Source organism: Lynx rufus, unplaced genomic scaffold (genome assembly GCF_022079265.1).
Source record: "Lynx rufus isolate CCGP_SWC_20201006 ecotype Redwood Valley unplaced genomic scaffold, mLynRuf1.p SCAF_6, whole genome shotgun sequence".
Taxonomy (NCBI): domain Eukaryota; kingdom Metazoa; phylum Chordata; class Mammalia; order Carnivora; family Felidae; genus Lynx; species Lynx rufus.
The window spans coordinates 101,744,431-101,761,105 of record NW_025814878.1 but is presented as its reverse complement, the minus strand read 5'-3'; the positions used below and the strand labels follow the sequence as shown (position 1 = coordinate 101,761,105).

The 16,675-nt window shown below is 43.3% G+C and overlaps 1 protein-coding gene across 3 annotated transcripts in view; it reads right to left on the bottom strand.

Moving 5' to 3' along the window:
• Window positions 1–1,416: 1,416 nt before the first annotated feature.
• Window positions 1,417–16,675, bottom strand: part of PLA2G7 (phospholipase A2 group VII) — a 36,396-nt gene continuing 21,137 nt past the window's right edge. For all 3 annotated transcript variants that reach the window (XM_047102566.1, XM_047102567.1, XM_047102565.1), the window contains 10 exons: window positions 13,211–13,332; window positions 12,628–12,772; window positions 11,067–11,160; window positions 8,933–9,001; window positions 7,952–8,078; window positions 6,698–6,811; window positions 5,437–5,528; window positions 3,871–4,041; window positions 2,446–2,594; window positions 1,417–1,904 (listed from right to left, as the gene is read on the bottom strand). In XM_047102566.1, coding sequence (XP_046958522.1) covers window positions 1,774–1,904; window positions 2,446–2,594; window positions 3,871–4,041; window positions 5,437–5,528; window positions 6,698–6,811; window positions 7,952–8,078; window positions 8,933–9,001; window positions 11,067–11,160; window positions 12,628–12,772; window positions 13,211–13,332 — 1,214 coding nt within the window. In that variant the 3' untranslated portion in view covers window positions 1,417–1,773. The remainder of the gene's footprint in view (window positions 1,905–2,445; window positions 2,595–3,870; window positions 4,042–5,436; window positions 5,529–6,697; window positions 6,812–7,951; window positions 8,079–8,932; window positions 9,002–11,066; window positions 11,161–12,627; window positions 12,773–13,210; window positions 13,333–16,675) is intronic.

Sequence of the window (16,675 nt, the reverse complement as noted above, 5' to 3'; positions counted from 1 at the left end):
AATAGCATCTCTAAACAAAGCAGCGTACACACCTTAATTTAAAAATACTTGATTGCTGGGGCGCCTGGGTGGCGCAGTCGGTTAAGCGTCCGACTTCAGCCAGGTCACGATCTCGCGGTCCGTGAGTTCGAGCCCCGCGTCGGGCTCTGGGCTGATGGCTCACAGCCTGGAGCCTGTTTCCGATTCTGTGTCTCCCTCTCTCTGTGACCCTCCCCCGTTCATGCTCTGTCTCTCTCTGTCCCAAAAATAAATAAACGTTGAAAAAAAATATTAAAAAAAAAAGAATAAACTCTTTAGGGGCGCCTGGGTGACTCCGTCAGTTGAGCACCTGACTTCAGCTCAGGTCACGATCTCACGGTTCGTGAAATCAAGCCCCGCATCAGGCTCTGCACAGACAGCACAGAGCCCACTTCAGATCTTCTGTCCCCCCCCCCGCCCCGCCTCTCTCCAAAATAAACATTTAAAGCGTTTTTTAAAAAGACAATGAAGTTTGCCGCATTGACTCCCTTCCATGAACAATTTCTCCGCAGCACGTGATGCCGTGCGGTAGCCTTTTACCCCCAGTAGAACTTCTTTCAAAATCGGAGTTCATCCCTTCACACCCTGCGGCTGCTCTGTCAACTAAGTGTACCTCGTATTCTAAATCCTATGTTGTCATTTCAACACTCTTCCCGGCATCTTCACCAGGAGTAGATTCCATCTCAAGAAACCACTTTCCGTGCTCATCCGTAAGAGGGAACCCCTCATCCGTTCAAATTAGATCGTGAGCTTGCAGCAATTCGGGCACATCTTCAGGCTCCACGTCTGATTCTAGTTCTCTTGCTATTTCCACCACAGCTGCACGCACTTACTTCCTCCACGGAAGTCCTGAACCTTCAAAGTGTAAAAAATTCAGTATCTGCCCTGTGCAATAAAGCAAGGTATGCCTGTGTTGTGCTATTCCACTTCTACCACTGCATACACAATTTAAAACATAAACAAAACCAACTGGAAAAACAAACCAATTAAAAGCAATTCTGTTTCCTTTGTTATCCTTCACAGGCTTCGGCTGCATAACTAATATGTTATAACTGGAATCCCTGGCCCGGGTCTCGGGCACCTTTCTTGAGTAGGTGGAATCCATCAGAGATAAAGCATTAAGTAAATGCAAACAAATTATAAACTCTCTTTAATCCATTTTAATCTGCTGCCTTTGCCTTGTCTCCAATATTCTTATCCTTGGCCACTCCCCTAATTTAGTTTTCATATTGAAATTGTACAGTATCCCTAATCCTGTGGTAAATCAGTGCTTTTACCATCTGTGTGATCTAATTTTTCTCACCATGACCAAAAGTCAAAGGGGAGTGCTTCCAAAGTCTACCTAGAATACCATATTGCCAAAACTCAATTCTATTCATAATAGAAAAGAGGGGCAAAAAAAAAAAAATCTGTATTTATTGTATTTGGGGGGAGTTAGTTATGTCATTGCAACATGTTTTCATTAGCATTGTGCCTGTTTTGATATACTTGTCCACTAAAGGAATGTAAAAATAGTTATTAATTTTGGCACTGAAAAAGTATCATCTTAGTAAAATAAAAATTTAGGCTGGTATTGTTATACATAGCAGTCGTTCTTTACATTTAAAGAAAAAAATTCCAGTACAAGCTTCAATCACTGTTATGATATAATCTACATTTTACAATAGAGTTATTTGAGAAAAAACCCAAACATTAAAATCACACACATACACACACTTTTAGACAGCTTTTTAAAAAGTGCTCTTGATCTAAATTCTATTTCTCTCTTCCTGTAGAGTTCTGTAGAGTGACATGCTGGTTGGTTGTGTCAATGTTGGTCCCTGGAATAAGATTATCATCTTCTCCTTCAATTAAAGAATCCCACTGATCAAAATCTTTCTGCAGTCCTGGAAGAGAAAAATGTTAACAAGAATATGAAGCTTTGGAGAGTACGAGACAGCTCAGTGCCTCTAGGTGGCAGGACAGCCTCACAAATTACACCACAAACGGCCACCAAGTCTGCACAGAAAGACGATTCCCTTTAACAAGCTAGACTTCCAGGGCGCCTGGGTGGCTCAGTCCCTTAAGTGTCTGGCTTCAGCTCAGGTCACGGTCCCACGGTTTGTGGGTTTGAGCCCCACGTTGAGCTCTGTGCTGACAGCTCAGAGCCTGGAGCCTGCTTCAGATTCTCTCTCTTTCTCTCTCTCTGCCCCTCCCCTGCTCATGCTCTGCCTCAAAGATAAATTAACAGGTAGACTTCCTATCTGTGATATGTAGCATGAGAAGCAGCAAAACTCAATCTCTCAAGTTTCTTTCTTCAAACTGATTTACTGTTCTGGGCCATTGTAAACCAACTGGAGACAGTTAAAATGGGACTCACACTGCAATAAAACAGTTTTGTCTTAAGAAGCACCTGGTTTGTGTCATGAAACACTCTTAGTTTCTTACCTAAATGCTTTTGTAAGAATGCTAATGAAGCTTTGTTGCTAAGATCAATTGCTACATTTGAATCGATATCTCCTTTTAAAGTGAACATGTATCCAATTATTTTGCCAGTTGCAAAAGTGAAATCCACAAAATTCTGATGCACTGAACCCCTGAAAGAGAAATGAGAGGTTTATAAATCACATTGTTTGACAGGATGCATTTCGGTACATTGGTGGCATTCAGCTGGTCCACAGGAGTCAAAGTGGAAATGGAAGTCAGGATGAGCTCTTAAGTACGAGCTATTCTTTCCAGGCTCCTCGCAGAGAAAGGATGAAAAAGGTAAAGAGCCTAGTAAGCAAGTGGGGTTGAGGGAGGCTAGGCGTTCTGCATTACCTCTGTTTTAGAATTAGACTTATACATACAAATATTGAAGTCCTTAACTAACTTGAAGCTAAATCGAGGTCCTTAACTAAACCACCTTAGACCCTCCTATCTGTTTAACATCTCTTGATCCTTCAAGGCCAATTCTATTCCCGTGTCTTCCAAGGTGTCTTCTGACCACATCAGATAGAAAAGACTCCATTCTCCGACCCTATCACAGCGTTTATCACCTATGCACTTTGTGTTTCCTTCCTGCCACCACTTGTCTTCTTTGAAATAGACCATGTTTCAGATGTAAGAGGGATGCCCCCTACCTTATAACATCACATTGTGAGTTCAAAACTCTTTTGGGATTTCTTTTTCACATTCATGATACAAGCGTATCACGGATGCTCAAGGGGGTCCCATTATAGCTTTTGGGAATTTCAAGATTCTTTCCAAACAGGTAAACACATTGCCGATCTCAACAGATGCTCTGACTTTTTTTCCAAAGACCTCCCAGCCTGGCTTAATGATACAATACTTCTCCCTACCCTCGCCCCCCAAATGCATAAGCCTGCTCTTGTGTTTACATAAAAATAGCATGTATCCTAATGCAAATTTTAATGATCAATATATGAATGACATATGTTAACACTACTGAAAACATTTGCATTTTATTTTTTTTTATTTTTTTTAATGTTTACTTATTTTTGAGACAGAGAGAGACAGAGCATGAATGGGGAGGGTCAGAGAGAGAGGGAGACACAGAATCAGAAGCAGGCTCCAGGCTCTGAGCCATCAGCCCAGAGCCTGACGCGGGGCTCGAACTCACGGACCGCGAGATCGTGACCTGACTGAAGTCGGACGCTTAACCGACTGCGCCACCCAGGCGCCCCAAAACATTTGCATTTTAAAAGAGTAAACACAAAGGCTCTTAGACCCTGAAAGTATCTAATATTCTCCCTTATTGAAAGTCTAAACAGTGAATTTAACAACTCTGGGACGGCTACCAATGGTACCTTGGGATGCTTATCCAAGTTTCAAGTTTCTTTTCAGAGGATGAAATAAATCACTAATACTTACCTGATTGTAATCATTTTTCTTTCTTTGTCAGGCGAGTAGCATTTTTTCATTTTTATGATATTAGCAGGATATTGGAACCGTTCCGAGTTGATAAAAAAGAGGGGCTGAGGAATTCTGGAATATACTTCATCACCCAATGGAAGCATCCATGCATCCAGGGCAATACCACACCTGCAGGTGTTTGTAGACAATGATAAAAGAAAGCTGGTTACACGCTGGCCGACATACAGCATTCCTGATGATGCCAGGATTAATGGACATGCACCACACTGGTTCATTACAGGTTAATCTCACTGGTACTATACAGTGTGCGAAGGGAATATGATTAGCTTCATAAGGCGGTCGACTTGGCATTACATAATCATTTTCTTTAGGAGACATTTAGGAATCGTGACCTTTAGAACGATATAATATGCTTAAAATGTTTTCATTTTTGTTATGGTCTTCAAAATACATTCTCGAACAAGTAACGATTTCTTCAGAACTGTAGGGTGTCTGAAGAAATACAATACATGCACTATTGCCCTTGTTTCCAGCACGTATGGCCAGTCTGTGGTTGATTTATTATGCCTTTTTCAGAGCAACCGTTGGACCACTTGCTTTGAGGTACTACACCTGAAAAAGTGGGGCTTGAAGAAAAACATAGGGGGCGTATCATTCGAAAATGTAACTTTCTTTTTAAAAGTAAGTTTATCCTGTTTCTGGACCTTTTGGACACTCCGTTTTATGTGCTAAATGGGCAAACTAAGATAATTCCCTTAAATGGAAACCGATTTTAAGGAAGAAATGTGAGATGAAGTTTCAGAGATGATCCTACCCACTTTCTTACTGGTTGGCTCTACATGATCTCATTAGTCTGTGATGACATAGTTCAAGAAAGAAAGTATTTTTTTCTGGGGTCTGGTCCTGACTCACCCAAGTTAAGTGTAATTTAAGACCTCTGTCCATCTTAAGGATGGGGAAAAAAAATTAAAAATGCCCTGCATATTGAGGAAGTCTAGAAATACTACAAGACGCATTACTGGCATCACAATCATATGTCATATATGAAATGTATACGGGGGCGCCTGGGTGCTCAGTCGGTTGGGCATCCGACTTCGACTCAGGTCATGATCTCGCAGTCTGTGGGTGCGATCCCCACGTCAGGCTCTGTGCTGACAGCTCAGAGCTGGAAGCCACTTCGGATTCTGTGTCTCCCTCTCTCTCTGCCCCTCCCCCGCTCACGCTCTGTGTCTCTCTTCCCAAAATAAGCACTAAAAAATAATAATAATAAAATAAAATGATGTATAAAGATAAATTTCCAAGTGAAAATGTTAAGTGCTTAAGCAGATAAATAAGAATGATGAAGAAAAATATATAGGAATGGGGAGATCTTATGATAGCAAGAGAAGGAGATTATTTCTGTCTAGGAAACTCATATAGAGTACTTATGGAGGCAAAAGAACAGACTTATAAGCCCTGAAGGGTCCCTTCCTCATTAAGAATTTGAAAAATACTCTATCTCACATGGGTTATCACTTCCTCTCTTCTAATAGCTTACTGTTTTCTCTCTTTGCCTCCTCTTACCTGAATCTCTGGTCTTCACTAAGAGTCTGAATAACTGTGGCTCCACCAAAAGAATGTCCAATTACTGCTAATTTATTCCTGTCAATAGAGTCCTATATGAAAAAGCATGATATATATTCATAACTATCTCACAGGTTGTTAGAATAGACTAAATTAGTTTTTAAATTATAAAATTATTAATAATTCCATGGGCATGGTTAAGTACCTTGATTTCTTATAAAAGAAATACATACATACATACACACAAATACACACTTTTACATACACGTGTATGTACACATACATGTATATACGTATACACAAATAACACACACACACACACACACACACACACACATTGAGCATTCATAGAAGTTCAGAAGTGAACTTAATGATCTTCCTAGGCACCCACACTTGCAACACCAGCATCATTGCTGACTTCTGCCTCTCCCTCCGTCCACATTTAATTAGTTTGTTCATTTCATGAGTATCTATTGAACACCTGCTCTGTGCCAGGCACCGTAGTTCATTTTCAATGAGCTCCCAGTCTATCAGTGAAGAAAGAGACATGGACACGTGATGCAAATACAACAGGGTGGTGCCAAGGAGCTAGGAGGGTGATAGATAGTTCGCCAGTCCAGGGCGGGGGTGACAATGGGGTCCAAGAAAGCTTCTCGGAGGAGGTGATGCCTGACTTGAGATGAAGATTAAGCAGGACTCAGGGAGAAGAATGTGTCAGCCAAGGGGAAAACATGTACAAAATCATGGAGACAGGAGAGGGAGTAGACAGTTGAGGGACAAGAAACTCTTCACTGTGTCAGGAGAACAGACGATCATCTTCTACCCAGACTGAAGCCCTTCTACCTAGTCCCCTCTACTCCCTGTCCTCCGTCCTCCATACACACTCTTGGGTCTTTGTGCATGCCCTCCACTTTGATACTCTTCTACCGCCTGTCCATATTCTGCTGAAAACTTTTGGCCACCATTTCAGGATCACGCTCAACAATATGCAGGAGCCATCCGAGAAATGACGACACTTCTGCTGGAGCTCTTGAGTTGAACCACAGAAACGGCTGCTTCTGTAGCTCAAAGGTGACTGTGGGCAATCTCATCTACAGTTCAGCCTAGTTCATTCCTCATCACTATAATACTTCACATACACTTTTTTTTTTTTTAATTTGCAGCCTTTTGTCACACGGTTCCATGCATTACAGCAGAAAAGCAGATGATAAGGAACAATAAAGAACTACAGGACAACGGAAATGACTTTTTTCAAGCTCACCTTCAGTTGTTCCATATCAAACTCTACATCTAATGCATTCTTCACTGGCCTTCCACGATCAATGTCCAGAATCAAATCGAGAGCCTGGGAACACTCCTTTGCCCTTTGGCGCACCTAGTGTGATTATTAGAACAAGGAAATGACCAGTAAAGAAGCTGCGATACTTATTTTAAAGTGTGTGTACGAGTTGCGTGTGGGAAAGACGATTGATTGCTTATAAACTACAAACGTCTCAGTGATTAGTGACTGGAACACAACCTAGTGTAAGGACACAGGCTTTAGCCCTGCAGGTAGGTACAGCTGAGTCCAGATCCTGTCTCTGCTGCTTCCCCACGGTGTGACTTCAGACGGTTTCCTTAACTTCCGCAGCTCCCATTTGTTGTGTAATAATGCCTACCTCAGTGAAATGTGGGTGGGGTTAGATGCAATGACATATGGAAAACACCCATTGTAGTAAAGCTTGGCACAAAGGTGGAAGCCAATGTGCCCTCTATCACTTATCTTCCAGACTCCCCCGTGAGCCAAATACGGTTATTAGTCACTACTTTGCAACAGGTAAAACATAGAAGCAAAATAGAGTAAGTCGCTTGATCGAGATCATCCCACTAGGAAGCGAGGGCATCAGGATTCAAACACAGAAATTTGGATTCTAAGGCCTGGACTCTTAATACTGTCCTATACTGCTTCTCCAAAAAGTAGTGCTTTTAATATTGCCTTGGCAGCGAGGGTATTTATGGATTCCTTTTCTGGCACCTCTGAGATTCTAAAATTAGAAGTTCTTTTTTTTTTTTTTAATTTTAACGTTTATTTATTTTTGAGACAGAGAGAGACAGAGCATGAACGGGGGAGGGTCAGAGAGAGAGGGAGGCACAGAATCCGAAGCAAGAGCTGTCAGCACAGAGCCTGACGCGGGGCTCGAACTCACGGACTGTGAGATCATGACCTGAGCCGAAGTCGGACGCTCAACCGACTGAGCCAGCCAGGCGCCCCTAAAATTAGAAGTTCTGATGCCAATGATTTCTGAATATCTACTGTCATCTCTCAAGATTTTTATGCTGGTCTTTTGTTTTTACCATGATCCAGACTTTTCATCAAGGGAGCTGTATCACTCTGAAGATCTTCCGACAGGCCTTTTGGGAATGGGAAATGGGGGAGCTCGGAGCAGACCTTACCATGTGCAAATTAAATCAGCAAGCATCATCATCGCGCATACGATTTTTAGTCACCACGCCTCCTCCTGTTGCTGCAATGTACCTGCTCATTTCGTAGAGGCACCTCCTGGTCCCCTGGTTTTAGGGTTTTAAGATAGAGCCAAGACTTGTTCCCTATTTCTACAGCAGACTGGTCCCTGAAATAGTAAGTCGCAGACGCAGATCCGTCTCTACAACACAAACAAATCAATTACTTAACATTCGCTCTTCCTCATCCCCATCCCGCACTTCACTCTGATCTTTCCGACTTCCCTTTCTTCTTCCACTCTACCTTTGTTTTAAAACCGTTCTCACTCGTCTGTGGACTGTGAGGAACTTAACAGAAGACCGTGGGGGAAGGGAAGGGGAAAAAAAATAGTCACAAACAGAGAGGGAGGCAAACCAGAAGAGACTCTGAAATACAGAGAACAAACTGAGGGTTGCAGGGGGAGGGGCGGAGGAGAGGGGCAAAATGGGTGATGGGCATTGAGGAGGGCACTTGCTGGGATGAGCACTGGGTGTTGTAATTAAGGGATGAATCACGGGAATCTACTCCCGAAGCCAAGAGCACACTGTGTGATGGCTAACTTGACAATAAATTATATTTTAAAAATAAATGAAAATAAAAATAAAACCAAAGAGGCCCCCAAGGGAGTCCTCAGAAAGAGCCATCGCTGCAGGTCAAGTCAACCCGTCCTATCGTCATTGTTCTAGGAGGCCCCCTCGCAAACTCATGCATGGAATCCAATCCCAGTGCTGCCATTTTTTCACTGTGTGATTTACAGCAAGTTACTCAACCTTTCCCAGCTTCATTTTTCCTCCTCCTTAAAAGAGTGACAACAGTAACCATTTCAGAGGGTTGTTCCAAAGATTAAATGATGTATGAACACGGCACACAATGACAACTCTAGAAATGCTAGCTGGTTTTCAACTCTTGACAATTTAACTCAGTCCCCTTTTATCCCCTCATCACGTAACCATAGTTGACAATTTCACTGATTTCTTTTTATAAATCTTCTTGGAAGTCAGAGCCCAGGCGACATACCTGTGTTCTACAGCAGCAACTATGAACCCATGAGATGCAAGATCAATGCCAACAGCAGAATAAATTGTCCTTCAAAACAAAACAAACAAACAAACAGGAAGCACTGAAATAGCTGTCATGCAAAGACGGGGTCCACTAACGAGCCTCGGAACGTGGAAGCCATCACACCCCTGTGGTAGTGCCCAGGGGTACACCAGAGAGCTGTGGTTCTCAAAGGGGGCACACTTCTGCCTCTCGGGGGATACCTGACAATGTCTGGAGGTAACTTCATTATCATGACTGGGCAGAGGGTGCTGTTGGCATCCAGTGGATAGAGGGATGCTGTTAAAAATCCTACAGTGCACAGGGCTACCCTCCACGATAAGAAATTCTGAGAAATGTCAGTAGTCCTGAGGTTGAGAAACCGTGATGCAGTGATTCTAAATATTGCCTTTGAGAGCGCTGGATTTTAATCTTGGTCCTACCACCGACCAGGTATATAACTTTAGGCAATTGCATGACCAGATCTTTGTCTGCACCTGTAAAATGGGACTTTATAAAGCCTTTGCTTTAGAACAGTTAGAAGGTTTTGCTAAGACAGCGTATGTAGGAAGGCGGTGCAGTGTGGTGCTGAAGAGAACACGACCTGCTGTCTGACCACTACATTTGAATCTACCACTGCTTTGGATAAGTCACTTATCTGTCCTCTGCAACACTATGATAACTGGTGGGATTCTTGTAAGGGTTAAGTACATTAATATGTTTTCAGTGCTTATAACCACATCTAAACCAGGGGAAAGGCTGAACACGTGTCCACTGTTATTTATCTAAATGACTGGAAACAATCATGTGCTAAGTAAGCTGCATTGACCCCTTCCAGTTCCTCATTCTGGACGATCTTCTCGTGTCATGCATTCAATAGGAAATGGCAATAGAGAACCAAAGAGAGGTAGTGGGAACGATGTCCTCTATTGTTGAAGATACGCAATCTACCCAGGAAGGGGAAATGGGTCTAGTGCAGGGATCATCAAACGTCTTCTGTAAAAGGCCAGAGTGCAAATATTCCCAGCTTGGTGGGCAATACGATATCTGTCACAGCTGCTCAACTCTGCTGTCGTAGCACAAAAGTCGCCGCAGACAATGCGAAAGACGAATGGGTGTGCATGTGTTTCAGTAAAGCTTTATTTATAGAACTGAGCAGCAGGCTAGCGTTGGTCCTCAGATCCTAACGTGCCAACCACTGGTCTGGTAGAAATCAAAGAAATGGCTCCAATTGAAGTACCGAAGATAATTTCTTATTGCAGAAGCTACCCAACTTCTGGCCAACTAAAAGTCACCTTTTATTTTCTGAAAGTCTTATCATCCTCTGAGGTAGAAAGAAAGGTAGGCAGTTGAGAAAACAGAGGCGGCGTGGGTGTGGTGGTCATGAAAACGTGCCACTCTGAGATCATGCCGCAGAGAGCATAGTTGACTAAAGACCCCACTGAGCCCCTTCCCCTTTGGATCCACCACCACCAGCTAAGCTTCCTTTGGGCTGTGCCCAGTGACTGGGCATGGCACGGGTACCAATGGAGACCCATTCCTGTGAGATGCGAGGCTCCTTTGATGAGCAACTTCGAGTTAAGCACTCTCTCATTTGGCCTGGTCCAGTCTCTGCTAGAACTGTGCTGTAATCTGGGATTCTCCATACCCAATCTCTCCATTCCCCATCTCCTTCCCAAGTGTCCAACCTGCATCATGATCTGAAGATTCTGTCTTTTCCTCTCTGTTCCCTCTATCCTTCACGGGCATTTCTCTCCATAAATGTCTTTTATAGCCAATCCAATTTTGGTGCACGCTTCTCAGAAGACCTGAGCTAATCCAGGGGATGGTTGTGAGAGTGTATTGTACTATAGAAGGGTGACAGCCCCAAATGCCACCTCTTCTGTCCTCGTCATGAGGCTAGTCCCCATGAGCTGGAAGGAGAGAACAAACTACTTGACCAGATAGGGCTGGACTGATCAATAGACCATGGTCAACATTTGAGGAACCCCAATTCCTCCAAGACGGGGGTGACCATGATACTCCAAACTCTGCTCTTCTTTTTGCAAGGGGAGGGCAGGGAATGCATTGCCATTGGACCTTAGGGGTTAAAAGTTTTCCTCTCACACGTTACCGGAATGCTCCAAGACCATGAGAAAAAACTATTAGTGGGTATTTTTCACCAGTCCTCAGAGGAGAATTCCAGTTTGCAGGAGTTGTCATTGAACCTAGACAACAATGAGAGATTATAATTAGTGTTTGCTCCGACTTGAATGTTGCCGCCTAATTTAATTTACATCTTCTTAGTAGAAATCCTAACTCATGGAATTTATACTTATGTTTTTATGGACTAATAGTAAATTCATTAAAAAGTCTGCTGCTAGATACTTAACACCCAAAGACCTGAAGCATGTAGTTTTTCCTAAGACGGTAAAATCATGAATTATCAGTTTTCACTGCCAGCTCTGAACTGAGGGTGAGACACTTTACCCCTTACAGGTGCATTCAGAAGGCTGTTCCTGAGCACCAACCCCGGGTCTTGGTGAAACTTCAAAGGGAATATTCTGAAACCAAACTACCGAATAAACCTCAGGAGCGTTACCCTGAGAACCAGAATCTTCAAATCTCCTTTCATTCCATGCTAATTTGGTAATGATCAAGACAGACCGCTGACTTCATACTCGGATGTGCCTTTGGATGCAGCTCTACCACTTACTATTGACCTTGAGCAAGTAACGAGAACTCTCCGAGTCTCCGATTCCTCTTTTGCACAATGGAGGAAATGATACCTGATAGGGCTTTTGTGAGAATGTTATCTAAGTAGGCAACATATGTAAAGCGCCTATCTCGGGCCGTAAGAAGGGGCTCACAACGTGGAAGGCACTGTCTTCCCTCGTTTCACTTCTCCATTGCTATTGTCATTATCACCATGAGTTATTTGTGTTTCATTTTCTCATTTATAAAATGGAGAGGCAGTCATAAAGCTTGAACGTGATGATTGCCGTGGAAGTGATCTGTTAACTTATTCGGCACCATAAAGAGGTGTTAGTTACGGTTCCATCATTTCTGTTATTAGGTGGTTTTTAGGAAAACTCCAAGGAGATGTTTCAAAGAATGCCAAAAGTGGCAGGTAGTTTTGAGAGGGAAATTTGAAGATGTAGTCGACACCGGCCCAACAGTAGTGTCTGGTCAAACAGATAAGGAAGGAAACGTCTATATTAGCTATAAGTAGACAAATGAAGTGGGGAATGCACATCAGATTGTCTTGGTGAGGGAGGCTGGTCCCTTGGCGGGTAGGAGATGGGAATGAGAGCAGAGTCTCATCATTTATGACGGGTGAGAAATTAGTTTTCACTTTCGTACAAAGCATACAAAAGGGAAGTGGGCACTCACCAGATTATTGCTTCCCTGCAGTATATGAGCAGGAATATCAAAGAATATCTGCCACAGGCAGATATTACAGCCGTCTTTAAGTCTGGCACTTTCCCTACCTCCATATGCCCCGATATATGCAAAACGAACAAAACGAGAACCCCTGCTTCTCCGACAGTTGCCTGGGCTTTTGAGAAGCAATTTGTCATCTTAGAAGTTTAGACTGGAGAAAATCTACTTTGATCTTTGCCAGAAACTTCTGCTGTTTTCAAGGTTTTCTTATATTCTAGAGCCTACCAAAGCAGGATCAACAGAAATCTTACCAAAAAAGAAGCTCAGTATTTTGCCCATAAGCCAGTGTGTTCCAAGAAATTTACTAAGACCAAAAAAATATTCTTTGTTTGGGATCCAAAGGGTGTCAGAGTGGTCATCCTCTTGGGATGGATAATACAAACGCAAGAAGGTGCCCTGGAGAGGAAAAGAAATCAATGTACTTTTAGTGAAGTTGCTTCTCCATTATGTCCCAACAGCTATTTGGCATATTTAATTAGAGGGGAAACCTCGGTTGTTCACAAGGAGGTCCAGAGAGAACTTTTTCAGCTGCTGTGGTGCCTGAATACAGTAGAAAGAGAAGGGGAAACATGTTTTCTGAGTGAAAAGAAAGCATGAGCAGGCTGGTTTCAACCATTAAGGAAGGGGAAAATAGAGCTTATAGATAAATAAATCAGATGATAGCAACAAATCTGGGAAAGACTTACGTAGCAAAAGGCTTCTTATGCAACAACATAAATAGCAACATGAGTCATTCTCAGGTGAGGGCAAGAGCAAGTTTCAAAACCTTCTAGGGGACCACAGGAACAGTCAATGTCAGAACATAAAGATTAGTGCTATTAATCAAAGCATTACCTTATTACTGTAATCAAACATCAAGTCTGTACAACCGACAGAATAAGAGCCATTTCCTTTGGGAATTTTAGTTTGGCCTACGCTTGCAGCAGCCATCAGAGCTTGTATTTTATTGACCCATGCTGAAAAAAAAAAAAAAAAAGTGAATATTATCTCACTGTCATCCATTACACCCAGACTTTATCATGCAAAAGGAAATTCCAAGGGAATTAAGTTACACCCCTTCGTTTTTGGCCTCCTTCATTTCTTTACCTAACTAGTAAAATATACAAATAATTATTAAAGGCCTGATGTAAGCAAAGTATTGTGGGGGAATAAAGATAGAGGTAGACATTTCTTAAGATGCTTAAGACCATCACCTCCTAACACTTACAGCCTTGCCCTTAGCCTCTGCTCTGATCCAGATCATGTTAAAAACCCCTTCCCCCGACTGTTTTTCCCAAACAGGAACCTTATCTCACACTTCAGATTTGGGCTTACAACTTCCCGTTGGGTGCCTCTACCTGCTATGCTTCCCTTTGGAACATCAAGGCCAATGGTCCAAAATAAGATCGAATGGCCATCTCGCAACTCTCCTTCCTCATCCCCCAACCACACAGCCTGCAGCTCCAGCATTTCCTAGCTCGTGTATCCCGAGTCAGAAACCTGGGAATCCTCCTCCTATGTCCTTCTCATCAAACCCCTCCATCCAACGAGTCTCAATTTTAACATTTTGTTTTTAGCCTAAAATTCTCTCTCCAGTATAGCCCTGATCCCCTAATTGTCTATTTACACTTTCAAGGTCTCAGACAGTTGTCATCTCTCCTAACTGTCCTATTCATCTTGGATCGTAACCTTCAAATGCATCCTTCACATTTTACCAGGCTACTCTTCTTAGAATTTGTCAATGGCTTCCGATCACTAAGTGGCTATTTCTGAATGAGGAATATATTGGAATCTTTTTGGAAGGCAGTCTGTAGTCTACACATCTTCCTAAGCTAGTTCCATTGCTACTTGAGGCATGAATGTGGCCTATCCTTCCAATGTTCTGGAGTTGAAATGTGTAGATTTCATAGGGGCATAAGTTACATCCCAAGTTCTTGGGCACTGTAAGAAAGACCCTCAGTGATCTGAAGGTCTACTGCCTTGTACTCTCCTGCTTTTTCTTTACCTGCCTTCCATGGGCTCCAGCACTCCTGAGCGATACACGGAGCTGTTCGACGCCTCGGCACCTTTATAAATTCTATTCCTTGTGTTTGAAATCCCAGGGGCAGACTCCTGTTCACCCTTTAACATCTTGATCAGATGTCAGGTCTTCTCCGAAGCCTTCCTTCATTCCCCAGACTTGTTTCATCCTCATTATTAAATCAGTTCCCTCTATGTGTTTCTATCATTCTTTTTTTCCTATCGTATTAAAATTATGTGTTTGTACACTCTGCTTCCCACACTAGGCTATTTCTTAAGAGCTGTGTACTTTTGTATCTTCAGATCTTAATGTTGGCACACAGCTGGTGCTCCATAAATCTTTGTGAAAGTAAGCTGAGCTGAGCTTTTCCACGGCTCACCAGGCTCTCATCTGCATCAACCCCTTTATGGTATATATTCTTTTACCCACCCACTCTTGAAACTGTTCCTCCTTCTTTGGTGCCTAAACTCTTCAACACACCTGCAGTTTTGCCTGTTACCCTCCTTTCTGAATCCCAGTTGAATCCGTATTTACTTGGTAAGATGGTGAGTCCAACTATCATTATAGCCAGACTTGCACTTTTCTATTTGTCTTTCCGAGCTTGCCTACTTGATACTGTGCGAGTCGATTTCACTGCTCGACAGACTCCTTCAAGCTTTCCATCGCATTCTGCCTCTGCCACTAAGACACAGGGAGCCGTTTTAGGTATGGAACTTATGTCGATATCATGGGGCATCACCCAGAAATGTTCTGAGGTCTGAGAAGAAGCCTGTCTTTCATGTCGGTGACTAATGTGTGAAGCACTTGCCAGCGATGAGCCCTTCAATACATGAGGCTTGCTAGTCAAAGTTGGTCCCTGAATCAGCATCACTGGGAGCTTGGAAATCAGGATCTTCAGCCGTACCCCAATTCTACTAAATCAGAAAGGCTGTGCCTATTCAAGTTTACAAAACGACTAGGCGAAGGTACCAGACCACCTGATCTGCCATTCATAGTCCAATAGTAGGAGCTAGTTCCAAGGAAGGTGGGAGTGAGATGAATGGCCTGGGGTATTAGAGCCAGGTAATCCTATTTTGGATTCCAGCTGTACCCCTGAGAAGCTATGGCGCTCTGACCTAGGCAAGTTGCTCCCCTCTCTTATTCTCATTTGTAAAATGGGGGAAAAAAGCACTTGACAACCTGCAGGACAGCTGTGAGAATGAAGTGATGGTAGAAGTCAAGGGCCTAGCACAGAACACATCAGCAGCAGACAACTGACACTGTGTGTCCCTTACCTAGAGGGAGTTAACTCTGGCTACCCAAATTCAAGCCCTCAGAAGAGTTTGAGCAGACGGAAACTAGACCATACTATTTTCCCTTTGGGCAGATTCAAAATCCAAAGTACTTCCTCAGACATTTAAACAACAACAACAACAACAACCCACTTTACCTGTAGAGGCTAACGGTTTCAGTGCTATTTAGAATCACAAAAGGCTCTTTCTTTCCCATTTAAGATTGTCTACCAAGTCAGGCTTCGTGGTGTAACAGGGAGATGTTAAGCCCTGCCTTTCCCTCTGTGAGGGGCAGGCTGTGTCCGGCTGTGCCCCCACCCACATCAGCCATGATGTGATGGTACGGGCATCGAAGGGGAGGGCTACGGCTCATGGAGTTTGGTGAGGAGCCCAGAGAACGCACAGCCGCCTTGGAGGTACTCTACCTCTGGAAATTAGGAGTTCAGGTCTAGAGTAATGGGAGGGTTCCAAGGCCCACAAGGTTTCTCTTGTGAAATCTCAATTCCACCTCGGCTCTGGGAACTTTCTCCAATTACCTAGGAGTGCCCTGGTTCTCTAAATCCTGCTCTACCAAAAAGCCCCCTCGCTCAGCATTCAGGAGCCACAGGTCAAGGTGAGTCTACAGTTCTGCCCATTTGAAGACGGCCCCTCAGGAATCCTGGAGCTAACCCAGGTGTGGGTGTAGGTCTACAGAGCCCTGTGGCTGTTCAGTGCCAGGGGGGTACAGAAAAGTTTCATCAGCCTGCAGGTAATCCAGTCACTGTCCCCGGTTTCCTGTTCTCCAATCATCTATCTGGACTCATCACGAAGGAAGAAACGAGGAGTCTTATCAGGTTGAGCGTCCATCCTCTAGATGATACAGTTTGTGGTTCAGAACTCATAGATGTCACTCCTTGTTTTTCTTCAACTTTATTTTAATAGGAGCGTTGGAACCTCTGGACTATTTATAGGCTATTAATCTTACGATACATTTTTTGGGGTGTTCATTTGTCAAATATTCCTGATACTCACTCCTGGGTTTCGAGATGG